Raw genomic sequence first — 18320 nt, 5'->3', positions numbered from 1 at the left:
TCGAAGCCTATAATAGTATTAATAAGGTTAAGAAATATTATGTAATACTTAAAAAGGTATATAATATTATTTAAAATAAATACTTATTAATAAGCGTAAAGGCTATACTTTAGGCTATAATTAAAATAGTTAATAATATAGTTAGTTTAAATAGCCTCGTTCTTATACTCCTTATTTTTAGAGCTTTTTTATATATTTTTAACGAATTTCTATTATTACTAAATATTACTTAATATATAAAAATGATTAAAAAAGTAATAAGGGAAGTCCGTAAACTTTATATTAATAAATAAGTAAATAAGGTATTAATTACTTAAAATAAATTAAATATCTCCTATAGTATTAATTTATTATTATAATTAAATATTAAAGTTTAGTAAGAAAGTAAGGGATAAAAGGGCTTATTTAAGCTCGTTTTAATAAGTAGTACTATTTATATAATAAACTTATTTTACGGCTTAATAAGCTTCTAAACCATTATAATTAAACCTTAATATTTAAAAAAGGTTAACCCTAAGTTATTAACTATAATAATAGAGTACGTTAACTACTTACTAATCCTTATAATTAACTAGCTAACTAATAGTAGCGCTATTATTAATAAAGTCCTTAATAAGATTATTATAATAGTTAATAACGACTTTTTATTATAGAGGAGGAGGACTAAAAGAACGTTAATATAGTACGGCTGTGGTAATATTTTTATAATTATTATTTATTTTATATTTAAAAAAGAAATAAATCTTAAGCTAGTTATTAAACTTTATAATAAGGGTATTATTATTATATTAAAAGTACTTTTTATAACATTTAGTAATAAGGAGCTTTTAAAACTAATTAAAAGAGGTATAATTAAATTTATCTAACTTAGCCCTAAATATAGGAATATAAGAATATTTAAGTTTTAATTTATTAATAAAATTAAGAACCTAAGACTTAACTTTATTAAAAAGTCTTACCTAGTTATATAAAAGTATAATAACGAGGGAAAAAAAGAGATCCTTATATAATTATTAATAATTTAAAAAACTAGTTAATATTTAATACTTACCCTAGCCCCGACCCTAATTTAAAAAGGTTATATTATCTAGTTATAAAATATTATTTAAGTATATATATAATCGAGCTAACCTCTTTATTATAAGGTTTTTACTTAATTACTAGCTCGGATCTATTACTTATACTCTAAAAGTACTATTTTATATATTATATAGTTATTATATAGTTTTATAAAATCTAGTACTTATTAATAAGTAATATATAGTAAATATTATTTAAAAATACTTTAAATAATAATATTTACGTTTAACTTATACTTACTAATTTTAATAAGAAAAAGCGGATTATTTAGTATTATTAAAATATAAACTAATAATATAATTAGACTATTAAGTAAGACTTTTAGTTAAAAAAAAAGACTGAGCTTAAGCGTGCTAAGTTACTAACTAAACTAAAATAGTAATTATTAACTAATAAGCTACTTATTTTTAATAACGGAATTATTTTATTAAAAAGTATTAATATAGTATTTAAATAGAAGAACTAGGAGAAAAAGCTTAAGTAAATTAACCCCTTAGTATTAAATACTAAATAATAATTTATTAAATAGCGAGCTCAAGGTACTTATATTATATTAATTTACTAACTAAAAATAATTTTTAATACGTCGTGTATTACTTAATATTAAGTAGATCCGTTATTTATTAATTATATTATATTAAATTATTATATTAAATAATAAATAGATTACTTAAACTAAGGGCTTATATTCTTATTATTAGATCTAATTATAATAAAATTCTTTATTTTTATAAATAGGTTATTTATAAATAACGCTAATTATATTTTATAATTAGGTTATTTTATTATTCTTATAAATAAAAAATAAATTAATAAGAGCTTTATAATTAATAATAATATTATTTACTATAGCTCTACGAAAAATAAAAAGATTATTTAAAGCGTATTAATATTAAAAGTTTACGGAATAATTATAAATATTAACGTTACTTATACTATTTTAACTACCCTAAACCTTATTATTAAATAACTTAACGTTCTAAAAATCCCTATTATAGTCTATATAGATTTATATTTATTATATAAATACCTTATTAAGCTAAGTACTACGAAAAAAAAGCGCCTTATAATAAATATTATAATATTTTAATAATTATATAAATACCGTAAGTTTTATAAAATCCGTTAAATTAGTAGCGATAATAACCTAACTAACGGATTTATAAAAAGTATACTAAATAAGTCCTTTAAGTAATTCGTTAATAAAAGAATTATTATAATTAAAATAAAAGGGTAAGTAATACGTAGTTAAAATAGTAATATATTATAAGTAATAAGTTATTTAGTAAACGTATATACTTCTTAAGCTTTAGCTTAAAAAAAAATATACGTATTTAGGACGTAATTAAATTAATAAAAAGCTCTTTTTTTTTAATTATATTAAATTTAATAATTTTTAAAAAATTTAGATCTATAAATTATATATATTAAAAAATTAAAAAATAATTAAAAAAAAGGGATAATAAAATTTTTATATAAATAATTATAATAGAAATTATATTAAAATTTTAGTATATAGCTTTAAGTATTTTTAAATAGGGGATTAATAATAAATTCTATTATTAGTTCTCGCTAGCGGGGGACCTAGCTCTTATTTTACCCTTTTTTATTATAAAAATAAAAAATTATTAATATTAAATTATAAAATAAAAAAAGGACCTTATTAAGTAGTTAAGTAAGGGTAATAAGTAAGTAGTCTAGGCTTATATAGATAGACCTTTTTATTTATTTATATTTATAAAGGGATCGCGGGCCCTGCTTACGATCTTCCCCTCTTATATATATATAATAGACCTATATTAACCTATTGACCTCGTTATAACCGAAAGGTCTGACCTGCTTATGTGTATACCAATAATCCTTAAAGCCAACAAGAAGACCGTAGTATGGCTGGAAGAAGCAGTGATAAGCCGCTTCTCGGCTGTAATTCCTACACAGGTATGATTCGAAGAATAAAGAAGGCCAATCAAGACGTAACTCCAGAAGGGACTATCCACAATTGTTCTGGGACCAGGAGGAGAAGGAGGTGGTGGAGGTTTCGTGCATTCGTATGATCGCGTCAAGATTCCAACTGTGATCTCGCAGCACCACGATTTGAGATGCAGTCTGCTCCATAATTCTATGGCATGTTAGAGCTTTCAATCAGCATAGCATGCATACAAGGAATGGCATCTGCAGACGTCAACGCGCGCAGTTGGAGATCTAAATTGTGGCAGGAAGCCACCTTTGTCGACGACTCCAACGAAACCGGATCGGAGATGGGCACATTCCCGAAATGTGAGAATCAAGAGCTAACCACAAGCTCTTCAGGGAAAAATACGTTGTGGGTAGCAAAGTACCATCTACTCCCACTACGTTGACGAGCAAGCTGCATCGTTCATTCGTTTCCCGATCCCAATTCCTTTGCGTGTGTGTCACGATCTGCGTTAGAATGCAAACATATGCCTTCAGAACTTCATGCTGGCAATTGCTTTCCCTTAAAAGTGACCCTTATCTCCCTTATCGTCCGCCGCGACATCACCATTAACATGAATACAATTGCTCAACATCTCGGTAGCCTCCACAGAGCTCTTATGAGCCTCGACCTGCCTTTTCCTTAACCAATGTCCCTTATTGTATGGCATGCCACAGTTCACGACCTGAAATCGGTCGGTATTCATCTCAGTTACTGGTAGTCTCGACCGAGCTTGTGAGGATGTCGGGTTCGTCTCTGGTCACCTATGGCTGTTTCAGCAATCTACTGCAAAGGTCAACATAGGGAAGGCCGGTAACAACGCCAGAAAGACCTTGACTTACCTTTTGGCTAGTCTCATTATCCTGAACTTCGATGCTTGGAGCCTGGAAGCAGCGGTCATTCTTTTCAAGCTCCCCGGATTTTTGAATGATATCGGCATCAGCCGAAACAATGAAGGAGGGAGACGACCCTGCATTCTCGTGGGTTGGACTGATTGAGGATGACTGGAACCCACGTCGGGAAACCTGAGCATCCAAGCCGTGGTTGGAGAAGCCATTGTCAAGTCGGACAACGGCGGAGTCTCGTGCCGGGCGGGTGAGGGTGCGGCCAACAACTGCCCAACACTCGCGACCCTCTCTCAACGCCTGAAGAAAAGCAACGGCACTGGATTCGTTGGGGATGCGTGGTCGGGCGATGCTCGGATCCGACTCTTGGCTCATGGGAATAATGATGATCATTATGGTTGTGACGGTCGACGAATTGTGATAGTGCAGACTGAAGAGGCAACTCGGAGATGGGAAGTCGCTTGCTGCGCTGAGGAGGGATGAGTATTTGGGCCAGAAGATAATCGAGGGGAAATTCTTATCTGTTTGGTTTGTCCATTTGCTTTCCCTCTCTGCCGTAAATTTGCTGTCTGTTCTTCGCCGAAGCACATCCTGACATTGAAGAGGAAAGAGAAAAGTCATTAGTGGTAGTGTTGATATTTGACTGCCATGGCACGACACGTCAGCAGGGTAATCGTTCGGTTGGCACGAAGACCAATGAACGGTGGTCTGTTGCTGCATACGGAGGTGGAAGGAGGAGGAAGTTGTTCGACAGAGCCTACGATTCCTCAGAAGTGGTGATATGTAAGTGGAAGGGTCATTCTTATGGCCCCGGTCGCCTTCCAGATCCACCTTTCCTGCCGACTGCCCAGAATCTAACATTCACCTTGGGCAGGCAAGACCCAGGGCAACGGACATGACAAAGCACCTGAAAGGTGTTTTCTTGAACACCTGATTCCGTTAAGGTCGATCCTTTGCGCCAGCCAGCAAAAAACAATCACATCCACCACCACATGCATGACATAACCGAGCACACTGTCCGAAGGCAAAGACTGGGAGGAGCATCAGTATTTGTCTAGTGCTTTGTCTCGAAACCGGCCACCTGCCACAGTCTGCTTAGAATCCAAATACCTTAATCTCTGACTCAAGCAGTGTCGTGATTGCTTCAATGGTCCGCAGGTTCACCGCTCGTCACATCAGCCTGACTACACAATCACCAAACTCTCCACAAAAAGCAGGATCACGAAATTGACCCAAGGGACCAAAAGCAAAACATACAACACCAGGTATTCGCTGGTCGTCACCGACCCAACTACTAATCCGGCCCTCATTGGCTTATCTATGGGAGAGCGGACGGGATCCCGAGTTTTCCAATGGGTATGGTCGTATGTGACAGTCTGAGAGTGCAAAGTTGATCATATTCCCCTCCAGACCATGGCACTGAGCCACAGCTGGAGACCGGCGTCCATGGTGGAAGCAAGACATATGCGTTGCAGTATTAGCTGCGTATGCGTCGAATTGATAGTGGATCATTGCTGAGGTCACGACTCTTTAGAGATAGACGGCTCAAGGTGGATTCTCATCATTACATCGCAGGAGCCGTGACCATGTCAGCGTTGGCGCGAAGATTCTCGTTGGTTGCCCCGGTGCGGCACCAGAATCTTTCACACGGCCTATCTCCATCATGGTAGATTTCAATCACGCCGATTCATACTCCGTGTCATGTCCGGCGAAGTGAGAACTAGAAATGTGGAGCATCTCTCACGGTCGAGAATGCGGGTCGCGGGCCCCCCGGATTCACGCTGGTTCGTCCGGGTCTGGTGATGGTAAGATGGTAACGTCTCCACGCATCCATTCCTTCCATCACCTATCGTCTGAGAAGCAGGGAATAAAGTAACTTAGGGTTCTCAAATTGCCATGAATCTTAAATTGCATTCCCGCACTCGAGCTGCACCAAACCTCTGTTTTCGCCTCGCAGATTCTCGATTATCAGTCTCTTAGTCATAGAAATGAATCAAGTTACCTGACATGGTCGGGATATGAATAACACTGTATATGCTATCGGATTGCCTCCCATCGCTGGATCTCATGATCCACCGGTTAACTTAGTGTCACTGCGCTCGCGCATCTAACCACTCAAGCCCAGTGCATCCCCGGCCTCACGCGTCAATCGTCACAAAGTACATATCGTTGTATCTTTGTATCTTTGTCATCTTGATCGCGTATGCCTCTCTGAAGACAAAGCGATTAACACAATTCTAGGCGCATATTCAGACATGCCAGAGACCATCGCATGTCTTATTTTCACGATTCTATCAACGCCTTCTATCTGCTCATGGGATTTGCTCACTGAGAAGCCTCCTGCATGGTAGATATAGATCAGGGATTTTCAAGGGATCTGAAATGTTAGGCGCCATTTTTGCTTGGTCCACGCGTAGCATAGAGTGACCAGGTCTCGGGATGAGAAGAAATGCGCGGGAGTAGGATGAACAAGGCCGATCCTCGGAGCGGATCACACGCATTCTGGAATTCGGGACAACAAACGATGCCAAACAGATACGGCCATAACACCGTGGATCGGAATGCCCAATTCTTGACTGTGGATGAGGTAAGCCGACAATACTTCATGCCTGTCACTTAATGGCCTTTCTGAACATCAAAATCTTCACCGGCAACCTCAAGCAACATTCAGAATCGTGTCACAAGCACCTGATTTGCCAGGATTCGGCGGAAGGCTTTTCTCCTAGTCATTACGCGTGGGTGACTCGATCCTTGCCCGGAAGTGGCAGAGCGAGGTGATTTACCGTCGAATTGGCTGGAGGATGTGGTCGCCCTTGGGTTGGCAGAAGAGGAATTGCTTGAAGAAGTGCCGAGTCGTGCTGTTGTCAATTCAAGTATTGAAACTTCTGGCACTCTGTTGTTTGTCCAACTACTTGCGGTCAGGATGGCTAAGAAAGGAGACTTACAATCGGGCTGGCACAAGGGGACACTCACGTCAAATGAGTTAAGCTGGAAGTGACTGAAGGAAGTGCTGAGAGTGCTGGCCTTTGCCGTCGAAGTGGCTACGGTAGGTGGAAGCGTCTGGAAGTGTTCGGCAACTTTCCGTCGACTGAGAGAAACATCTAGCACTTTTTCCTGTTCATCAAGCCCTCTTCCGGTTGTTGAAGAGCCAGAAACGCGGGAATAACAACAAATCTAGGCTTGCGGCTGTGTTAGTAGCAAACAAAGAACATGGACGGTAGGTAGAGGCTTTGTCAAGATCCAAGGGATGCCTTAGAAGGGAAAACATGAGGGCTGGAGTCTCGGGCAGCTGTTGGATCTCGGTTCTGGTGTTGGAGGGCGCGCAGCGAGTATCTGGTTGAAGGACTTGAAACTAGGCGTGTCGGAACGCCCTGTGTCCGCAGCCAGCGGTTTGAACCAGCAACCTGGTGCCGGAAAGTCTTTGGACGGACCACTTTAGTCAGGGGATTCTGGAAGAACGAGGGTGGTTGAAGGGACCCTTCCGCAGCGAGTCAACTTTTCTCGGTGGGGAATGGTGAAAGTTGGATTCTTCCACGGAGGTCTGGCGAAAGGAAGCCTTTTCGCGACGGCCGGCGATCTGGCGATTGAAAGGTTTTCGGTGAAGCTCTTTCGACGGGTAAGTCTGGCAGATGAAAGCTTACTGGGGTGACTTTTCCGCGGCCAAATCTTTTTCTGGCGGAAGGATGTCGTCTGGCGTGCTGGAGACCCGAAGAGCTGATTGAAAGCAGCTCGTTCTGCAGAGCATACTGACAGGGTAATAGCTTATCGAAGTGAGAATTCTGGGGCGACGTCGACTTACGGAAGAAGGAAGTGCTGAAAGTGGAAATTCTCCACAGCGAGCGGTCGGAAGAAATCCAGCGCAGCGCAATTGACGCTAGAGAGGGTCTTGTCGAAGTGACATCTTCCGTGGAAACTAGCGGTCTAGCCAATTGAGGACTTGTCAAAAGGAGCTCCTCCCACAGGTAATTTGTGGCAGAAAGGAGCTTGTTAGAGTGACATTACGGTATCGAGGTCAGCTTCCGGCGGAAGGAGACCATCTTCTTAGCGGCCAACATTCTAGCGATCGGCCTGGCGATTGGTATGGCGGCTGGGGGTTTGGAGGAGTAACTTTTACATGGTGGAACTCAGGCGGGAGGAGGTCTGTCTGTGTGGTGGAAGGCTGTCTCGATGGCTTCAGACTAGACAACCTGTTGGCCAGCGTCGACGGAGGAGAGATTGAGGTAGCGCAGAATGGAACGAGTATTGCCAATCATGACGGCCTAAATAAGGTAAACAGGAGAAAGGGCTCGTGAGATGGCTCGGAACCGCTTCTTTTGTCGGTCATGCCCCAGCTGACCTGTGGTGGAAGAGGGCGCTTACTTCAGCCACTGCTGAGTGCCCATGTTGGTCTTAACTTCCGTGCGTCCCAGCCGGTACAAGATCCAATGATTGTAACTTGACTCCTCTGCGTATTGGAGATGTGGACGGAGGAAGTTAGTGGGCAGAGCCTGCAATTCCTCCGCTTGGCGTAAGTACGGCACGACTACCTTCCGACGTCCCTTTTATGCCGGTAATAGTACCTTCTTCCAACGTTTCCTTTTTCCCCGGGGTACATTCGGCCGTTCGATTCCCAACAATGGATAGAACGAATCCTTTCCTGGCTGTTTAATCTAAGGTTTTCTGCTCCTCTCACCCTCTGTCGCGATCTTTCACCGGTACTTGTTGCCCTGTATCTTCGTTTCCTCCTCGTACCGCTCGTACTCGTTTCTATCATTGGTGGCGACCGCAAAGCCGATGACCTTCCTAACCTAACTCATTCACCCTACAACAACAGCTTCCCTGGCCGTCTCTAATGTGCCGACGAGTATTCTGCTATCAATAGGCATACGAAGCAGGGGAGAAGCTCACAGAGGCCATACCTTAGTTACCCCTTCGTACCTCCTGTACTATCTCACCCAAACATCCTTGGCAGCAGCCGCAGACCCGGCGAACTTCCAGTCTCGCCCACCAGAACAGCACCCGCCTCAAAGACGCTGACGGGTGATCCGCCCCTATACGAAGGCCATCCCGCCAGAGACGTTTCTTCCCTAAGTAGACAAATCACTCTTCATGTCGTCGTTTTGACTTTCCAAATCAGTCAACACAAGCAGGAAGGCAGAAGGGCAGTGGAGGGAAGTTGGCTCTTAAGAAGGTAGGCGCTCCAGACAGGAAGGAGGTGGTTCGACGCGCCTTCCTCCGGAAAGTGTCGGAGAAATAGAGCTCCGGGCCAGAAGTGGTTGTTGCGGCGGTGCAGTCACGTGTAGCCCGACATTTGCTTGAACGAACCTTGCATGGGCGCGAGATACCCTTGAATTCCAACCCTTAGTCTACCAGTAGCATTGGGGGCGAGTCAATTGATGCTTGAATCTCCTTCTTGCAGAACTCCGTGAATACTAACGCGAACAGCAACGTCGTCAGCGGCTCGATCTGCAAGTCGGTACCTGCTAATGGCCTTGTCTGGGTACGTCAACAGGAATATGGCCTGAGATGTTGCAATGAAGTCCCCGATGATTTCCTCACTGAAATTCTGCCAAATTAGAATTGACAGCCCGACCATCATGGTGAATGAGGTCAAAATCATGAAGATGTGCACATCACTGTCAACCGTGCCATATGCGATGAACAACAGGGAATTCACTGATGTGAAGAATGGGACGACGAGGTTCATACCCAGTTCAGCCCACAGAACCGAGAAGAATGACGTCTCAAGCTCGGTCTCAGGGGCGTGAGAGCACTTGTGCGCGATGCAGTACGGAAGAGACGCACTGAGTGCCGCCGAAAACCTGGCCTCGAAACTCAAGAAGCATCCGAAGGCGGTCGACTACCCGAACTCCCAATACCTCCCACCCTTCGCCAGAGTTCTGTTCCTTAGCATGAAGAACGCCGTCGCCGGTAAGGGCATCGAGCTGGTGAACGCACCGTTGACGTATGGCTCGTGATGCGATATTTCGGAGGACCTAGCCCTCGACGGATATGTCAAGATCAGATCCAGCAGCAAGGCTCCCAGCACCGTGATTGCCACGGAGTGCATGAGAATGAGGGACACTGACAAGATCGAAAACAAGAAAATGCACAGACTGAGCGCGCACATGGTCTCGACCGACGCCTACTTGTCCGCCGACATTGGACCCTCGATCAGTATCCCGGTGTAGGCCTCCGAGACATGCAACCCTCTTCGGGCCTGTCTCAACCACACGCAAGAAGAAGTTTATGAACATGCGAAACTCCTCATGCATCTACGAGAATGTCGTCATGAACATGTCCGCTTCTAGCTTGTCAACGGAGTCTGGGTGCTCGGTGTCGTGGAGAAAAATCTTCTCCCCTATCAGCCTGGTGAGGCCCATTTCCACGTAGTAGCTTATGCACTTTCTCGCGCCCAGGACCCAATGAAACGCCGTGGAATCAACGACGACCTTGCTGCTATCCATGATGGAACCCGCGTGGACGACACTGATGCCGGTCGACCCGACCCACGAAATGGCTTTGTGATTCACGCAGTACTCGTCAGACGCCGACTACCAGATGAACAGGTACGTCCTTTTGTTGTCTGGCGGGTCGGGGTTCATCGACTGACGCTTATCGTTGACGAGAATATCGATCATTCCGTACGCGTCTAAGATCTCGGATGGCCCCGATGCAGTCAAGGATCTCACGGTCTTTCCAACGGACGCAGCGTTGTTTAACTACACGAGAACCTTAGTCCACCACATCGTCAATATGCTCTTGGAGTTGCCGAGGATCCTTCTTCATCACGCTGGCATCATGATGCACAGTCGAGTACTAGATCGACCTCTCGTACCCTCAAGACATTCATGATGATGCGAGTGTATTGGAACTCGTGCTCGTCGGAGACTCTGTGCTCGTCTTCTACATCATGCAGAGGCCCATCGTCTGGCTTCAGCTCGTGATGTCGTTCGTCTCCACTCGAAGAGACCAGCCAAGGGGCCTCCCAACTTCTTGCACAGCCAGTAGTCGTGCCATACTTCCTCGACATTCGTCTTGCTCGCCATGCTGTTGAAACAGTTGACGGTTGACTTGTTCGAGACGCTTTCCATGTCCATTATGACCCCTCTCTGGTGAAGTAGCAGTTCTCGACCATCTTTCAACATAAGGCGCACAACACAGCCGTTCAGCCGAAGCAACTCTCTGAGACAATATATCCTGAGATATTGTTCCGGACTAGACACGTTGAGGTCATGCAAACGGCTAAACTTCATCACCCATTCTCCTCGCTTAAGGAGTTTACTGAGAGAATGTAGAATCAAGTCCGTCTTGAGACTCCGTCTGTCTTAGGACTCCGCCTGTCTTAGGACTACGTCTGTCTTGGGATCTGTTTTGGGACTCCGCCCGTCTCAGATCCTTATCTGTCTCAAGTCTTTATCTGTCTCAGGACTCCGTCTGTCTTAGGACTTCGTCTGTCTTAGGACTGCGTCTGTCTTAGGGCTTCGTCTCAGGACTTGTCTGTCTTAGGGCTTCGTCTATCTTAGGACTGCGTCTGTATTAGGGCTCTGTCTTAGGACTTCGTCTGTCTTAAGACCTCGTCCGTCTTAAGAGTTTATTCGTCTGAGGCTTCGTCCGTCCTAGGTCCTAGACTTCGTACGTATCAGGGCTTCGTCCTACTTAAGAATCTATCTATCTGAATAATCCGCCCGTCTTAAGGGGTCATCCGTCTCTGGAAGTCCTTAGTCTCAAGAATCTATCTATCACGAAAACTTTTCCGTCTTGAGAACTCATCTATCTTATAATCCGTCCGTCTTAAGACTACGTCCGTCTTGAGACTATGTTCGTCTTCAGACTACGTGTATCTTACGTATACGTTTCTCCTTTTTCCTAAAATATCGTCTTAAGACTAGAGTTGTCTTAAGACTCTGCCTGTCTTACGTATATGTCTTTCCTAAGACGTCTAATTTTAGTTTGATATCCGTTTCATGCCCACGTCTGTCTCATGATCACGTCTGTCTTGAGACGTTTTACTAGCATTAAGCTACGAATTATATGCTGCCCTTAATTTCTTGGCCTCCTTCCCCGCCGACGACAGTGCCTCCCTGGAACACAACATTCCGGCACAAATCATGCAGATCAAAGCTCTATGGGCTAGACATCTCAACGAGGCAGCGGAGAGAGTGTCAGTGGTGCTGGAGTCATCTTCATAACTCCTGAGCAAGATATTATCCCACATACTTTTAGTTGTACTATCTTTGCATTAAAGAGGTAAACGAAGCACCTATCGTCGGGTTCGCTTTAGCCCTTGGCATGGATATTAGAGGTGATGAGGTTTTTGGGGCTGCTCAGTTGACAACAAAACAAGTGGCTGGCAGTTTTGCGGTCCAGCAACCTCACTTTTCCCCCTGATTGTGCAAGGATTCGAAACTTGTACGACGATCTGACAATTTCCCGACTCCTCATAGTCCTCGAGCATCAATCTTTCTTCCTTTCTCAGAAGGAATGTTGATGGGATTGGCACGAAGATCATGCAATGACTGACGTCTAGATTTCGTCAACTGCATGCTTGATTAGAATTTCTTTTCTTATTACAGGGAAGCTGCCAATTTGTGTGCTTCTATATCTGAGTGGGCTCTGTCCTTGATATGGTAGTTATCTCAACCCCCTGCCTTTGCCCAGTCTTTGCATGTGCAAAAGGTCGGACCAACTAGACTGGCAACGGGTGGATCAGGAAAGGTTAGAAGCCGAGGCCTTGATCTGAAACCAGGTTTTCGAATTTCCACTTGCTCACCTAATGGTCCAGCCTCGGGCTCGAATCGTGGCTCCTTTGTCTCCCTCCTGCTGTTGCTCTACGGTTGTGGTCTCATTCTTTGCAAATATGTCTTGAATTCCTAACCCAGCAATTGTATGTAGGTGTTGTCCGGGGGCAGAAAGCCATTATGAAAGCTGAACCGAACTTTTTAGAAAAGGGTTTCCAAAGGAAGTGATGTCTCCTAGGCAAGACCGCTTTCTTGCACAGATCGACTCCCAAGGAATTGGGGAGATATTGGAATTTGGAACTTGAACTCGAGGCCGGCTAGCCCACATTCCTCAACTCCTCCATCAGGTTATTGAAGTATGGGTTGATCAAGGTGACTAACAGAGCAGGCTCTTTCCTAGCGGGCCTTGCCCGCCTGAGTATTCACGCTGAAGAGCCCAATTCTCTCAGAACCAGTCATTCCCTTCAATACTTTGACAAAACCTAGAGCATGATCCTGAAAGCTTTTCTGCAATCGATTTGCGTTCTTCCAGAACGCGATTAGAGAACAAAATTTCTACCTCAGAGGACTTGATTAATTGAGGTACTGGCCTGTCATGATCGTCTGGTGAATATCGGCTTGTATTGACCAGCCAGATTCCCGCATTTCACTCCTGAAAGCTGCGTTGGAGGTGTGGCTTCTCTCCAGCAGCACTGAAGGAGTGCCCTGCTCATCCATTCAGCACTGCCAAGGTTTCTTAGGGACTCTTTACCATACATGGCTTACAATATGGGTCCCTTCACTTATTGGCTATCGTTTCCGCTTCTAGACTTCTGGGAGATGGAGATAAATGTCCGCTTGAGGTCTTGAGCCACTCCCTAGCAAGAACAGCACCTCTTTCTTCGTTTCATGACACTCCTTCTTCATATTACTAGACGTTAAGCCCTTCGTTCTATTAAATTCTATCTGGAGGAGCTTACCAACCTGCCTTCTTTCTGTTCTCGGCCTGGTAAGATTTGAGAAACCAGACCTTTGCGGATTCGCCTCTTGCTTTCCTCACTTCCGACACATCACATAGCTGTTCTCTATAAGTCCGAACCCTCATACTCTAAGACGGTTCTCGTTTTTGCATACTTCAATTTGTATGCAATTTCACTTCACTTCCGTTTTCTTGCCGTTCTGAGCCGAGCATTTCTTTCGTTACGCAGCGAGAAAATGGCTATACTCACGTGTGAAGGTTTTGGCGCTAGCACCGAGTCCGTTGTTTTTTCTGACCAAACGCTTCGCCTTCAACTGCCAGTCAGGTCTGTTTCTTACTGATTCAGGTATCTTCCGCAGTGTTTTGCAGCCCCAGGATATAGGATTCGTGGCGTAGAATCCCCCTCCCCCCTAATCGTAATTTCCTTTTGATTTTGCTTATTTTCTTTTCGTTCCCCCGCACGCAAACATCAGTCTGTCATACTTTCATTCTCCCCTGTTCTCCAAGGAGCAGAACGTCCAAGCGAAGATTGCCTCTCATTTCTGAGACCAAAACCAGCGTTAGGCGACACAAGCAGAAGGAGGTACCCCGTTGTCAGCTGAAGGGCTCCTGGGCCAGACTAAACCAGACCGAGCCCAACTCGACTGAGCTGAGAATAGGCCGAGAAGAGCGTTATACAAAGCTATGAAGGTTCATAGAGTTTCGAAGAACACGGAGCGGACCGCTTGAACTGTGTTGTCAACGTGGATGTCGGTGGTAGGACTGGGACAATAGCCAATATGGTTAATGCCTCGACAGCCTAGAGCATTGTACTACCAACGGCCTACACTCAACACATCGTCAACACGCTACTTGGCTAACTTGTGATTGGACTTGGACGTCGGCACTAAAACAAGGAAACGAGTTGCCTAATCTCTAAGATTGGATTTCATTCCCACTCTCAGTGCGCCGCCAAGAGCTTGCGCGCCGGTACCATCCCAATTTAGCGTACATCGCGGCCGGTTGACAGCCTCCGCTTCTTGACCCCGGCTTTGTTAAGCGAATTCTGGAATAAGCCACTGGATGTGAGATTAAAAGAGAAGACGATTGTTTCAGAAACACGGATGTTCATGAAATATTCTTATCGTGAAATTATTTTCCAGTCAACTTTGTGGACTTCATCGACTTTGAAGTTGGTATGATTTACCACCACCCCTAATAATCCGCCCTTGTCCTGCAAAACTCGATCTTCGATCGCCGCCTCGTTCTACACAAAGCGTTTTAACGAGTAGACAAACAAATTGGTTCTCAAAATGGGCAAATGGTGCTCCTGTCATTGGCGAGGTCTGCGAAAGCTTAAGATACCTTAGTCCACAGTCCACCCGAGCTTGGTGGTCTCCCCGGAGTCGCGGTCCTCAGACAGGAATGATCGTTTGTCGCGAGTGCAGCAGACCTTGCTGAACACTTTACTCTTGACAATGAGCTGCGGATGAGCATAGTAGAGACTGAGGTTGAAACATATGAGATGCTGGAGGTATTGCAATTCTTCTGAAACCGGGCATCCATATAGTACTAGCCAGCATTCTCGCTCGGTGACTTTTCAAATCGCTGCTTTATTCAATGACCCCATCTTCTAGGATTTTAGACACCGGTAGTGGTATTCTAACAACCCCAAGGAGCGTGGTAAAATGATTGTTTGAATCATATCAGTATGCACAATGCGAGTACTGATCTTCGGCGGTCTTATTGGTAATCACAAGCTTCACCAGCATTCGCAACACTCGCGACCCTACTTTCTCTGAGATGTTGCGCCCTTCTCTGCAGATTGTACACTGTACAACGCTTGAACGATGGCACTCACATTCCTTGTGCCCTATCCTTCTCTGCTCATGGTGACGGCGACCAATGGTAGGACGAATGACGCCGACTTTACGAGACCATTGCTAAGTCAGAAGCTGGAGTCGACATCTCAAAGGACAGTAATAACATAGCTGGCGATAACGTCGGACGGTGGTTGGAACCTGTGAGACCCTCTTAAGCGGTTGAGAACATCGTCTTCGCTGACAGTGACGGAGGTTTCTACGAAATCTCGTGGGATCGCGAGATGCATTCGCAATTCCTTCCTCTCCCTTTGTGACGCCATCTTATTCTCATCATGTTTTAATTTTACGGCCTCACCTCCTGAATCGCTCATCGCTCCCAGCATTTGCTCTGGTTGCGCAATGCCAGTGTCGGACTCACGGTGACGCGCACCGAGCGTTCGACGTAATGTTACTCGGTGACTACCTTCACCGACTCCCTGAATAGAGACGTATGAAGCTGGACGGCTTGCCACTTGCGGTAAGATCCGTGCTCGAAGCGACTGCTTAACTTGTTTCTCTTCTATATACCTACCTTAGCAGGCAGCTAATGCAGTACAGAGTCCAGGTCTTTTGCCCAATACCGCCCGCATCTGACAAGCACTTGCTAAAGTGCACACTTCAGCAATGATCATCGGGCTTACCTACGACACCAAAGGAGCGCAGCCGCTTTCCCCATTCATCCAGTCTCTCGACTGGCAGACACAGATTCCAACCGGCCTCGATGCCACTTCATGATGCTTGGGCTTGATGAGATACCGCACAGTAGCATGGAGACGACGAAGGTCGTCTTATCATAAGTCAATTCACAAGATTTCCGAAGATCGAGTGTCATTAGATTCTTTGAAAAGAGGCAGTGGCATTATACGTCTCCTGACTAGCCTGTGCTTGCCAAAGTAGGCTGTTCAAGACGGACACCTCTAGGAGGTCCAAATGGAAAGTAGCGTGCGGCGCAAAGCAATCTTGCCATCGTGAACAGTCGACTGTGGGACCTCGAGCTCAAATTTTACTTAATTACCGAGTGAATGAGCATAAGGATTCAGTTCTCATCGATACCCATAGATGTATGGGTTGGCCATGAAAGATCTCTCATTCAGAAGGCAAGATACTTCGAATCAAGATGCCTTTTTTTAGTATAAGCTGGAAGGATTTCACATATTGGGATTATTTGGAGGTTTCCCTACCAGTTGACCATAGATTGAACGTGCGAGGACAATGTGAATGGTACTTAATTTGGTCCAGTCTCCACGCGCTATCTCCCACGAGTGCCCGGAACTTTGGAGCTTGCGTAGCGATTGCGTCTGTAAATGCATAAACTCTCAACTCTCCACGCCATATCAAGTCCAGTCTTTGCACTGCTCTACCTTAGACACCACTGGACTCACCGCTTGCGAGCCCGGTGATTGACGCGCAGCTAACTTCAAAGATACAATATCCAATAGGCGCTTCTCAAAGTAGCACAAATGACTGATTGTAGTAAACACATCGGGGAATCTCGCTCGGTCCCGCGTTCCAACCATTCAAGACAACATATGAGGATTACTCCGACTTACGTGCCATGTGCAGAGGTAGCGTAATCGCCATTCGACCTTGCTGGGGTCTCGGACAGACGAGTGAGATAATTTGACGGCAGCACTGAACTCGAAGATATTGTGAAATACGACAAACCTCAAAAAGCATGCCTCAGAGAATATGTCGCTACATCAGATGCTAGATCTTGATATCCCCAACCATACTCCCAATGTTGAGCCCTTGGTAATGTAAGCGTGCCCTCCAAATCTGTTGCTGCTCAGGTAAACTGAATCAACATGCACAGCCCTTACTCAAGATCCCGCTGAAGGATCGCCCTCCCAACAAGGGTCAGCACCTTACTGCTCCCGACGATTTTCGCAGATCAGGCGAGAAGCTCCTGAAAATGTACAAGAGTTGTGACAAGACTGTGCCTGGGAAAATATCGAACGAAGCAGGCCATGTACTCATTCACTTTCTTCATACGAGCGTAGAGCAAGGAAAGTCAACAATACGGTGATACGGAATGCAGAGTCTACCCGACTTAACATTTTCCTACATGCTCATACCACCGCATAAATCTATTGATCACTGGGTCCAGGAGACCCTCCTTAGGCGAAAATCTAACATTGCGTCGAATGACTACCAAACTTGAAGGCTCTTGCAACGTCACCCTTAGGATCTTTCTGCACCATCAAGCTTGCGTCTTGATCCCGCGGACTCTTATTTTGGCAGTTCAGACCAGAACTATTAATCCTCCTCTATCCCGGCCTCATTTTGGCCTTCAACCGGCCTGATCCGGGCGTCAACCATCTCACCCAGGCGTCACCCCACTCATCCTAATCTCACTCATCTTACTCAGACTTCACTAGTCTCACTATATCACTAGTCTGGCTCTTCCAGGCAAACCCCTGATCGCTCACAACGCTCTGGATGTGGTTGAAACCTACTCAAGCGCCCAGGACTGGAGATTTGATGAAAGAAGGGGCTAAGATACTGGCCAAAGACTTTGAGGCTCCGATAACAGCTCCTACATTTTTCAAAGTGAAGTTACCGAGCAATCTAGAGCGCTCAAAGGACCTCCCGGTTTTCTCAGTCCATGGTATCTTTCCGTTTCCCAGGGTACTCCCTCCCCATGAACATGACGCGCAGTCTGAGCATATGCTTCTGTCGCTCGTAATATTTCAACGAAAAAGGATAATGACATTTGCTACTCCCGGCGTGGTATGAAGACCGACACTCTGGTGCGTCTATTGGGGCATATGTTCAGGCGCAATGGAGCTTCTGAAGAGTTTTGCTATCCGGGCAGTACTGTTTGGCTATCCGGGCAGTAATCCACTTTTTGGACCAATCAGAGCCTGCCGTCTAAACTCTAAACTTTTTTGCCCCGCTACACCTACCCACGGGCCACCCAGC

General features: G+C 44.6%; 3 protein-coding genes across 3 annotated transcripts; 1 reads left to right on the top strand and 2 right to left on the bottom strand.

Moving 5' to 3' along the window:
- Positions 1-3741: 3741 nt before the first annotated feature.
- Positions 3742-4272, bottom strand: CCOS01_16403 (uncharacterized protein; the record flags this gene model as incomplete). The annotated part of the gene is made up of 2 exons (XM_060464539.1): positions 3742-3798; positions 3877-4272. The coding sequence occupies 2 exons, from the start codon at positions 4270-4272 to the stop codon at positions 3742-3744; spliced, it is 453 nt and encodes a 150-aa protein (XP_060304855.1).
- Positions 4273-9641: 5369 nt separating this feature from the next.
- CCOS01_16402 (uncharacterized protein) lies at positions 9642-10049 on the top strand (the record flags this gene model as incomplete). Its single annotated transcript, XM_060464538.1, has 2 exons — positions 9642-9789; positions 9859-10049. 2 exons carry the CDS (start codon positions 9642-9644, stop codon positions 10047-10049), a joined length of 339 nt encoding a protein of 112 aa, XP_060304854.1.
- Positions 10050-10133: 84 nt separating this feature from the next.
- CCOS01_16401 (uncharacterized protein) lies at positions 10134-10891 on the bottom strand (the record flags this gene model as incomplete). Its single annotated transcript, XM_060464537.1, has 3 exons — positions 10134-10378; positions 10472-10580; positions 10697-10891. 3 exons carry the CDS (start codon positions 10889-10891, stop codon positions 10134-10136), a joined length of 549 nt encoding a protein of 182 aa, XP_060304853.1.
- Between the last annotated feature and the right edge of the window lie 7429 nt (positions 10892-18320).

Source organism: Colletotrichum costaricense (genome assembly GCF_030867565.1).
Source record: "Colletotrichum costaricense strain IMI 309622 chromosome Unknown Scaffold_30.1, whole genome shotgun sequence".
Lineage (NCBI taxonomy): Eukaryota > Fungi > Ascomycota > Sordariomycetes > Glomerellales > Glomerellaceae > Colletotrichum > Colletotrichum costaricense.
This window is presented reverse-complemented; position numbering and strand designations above follow the sequence as displayed.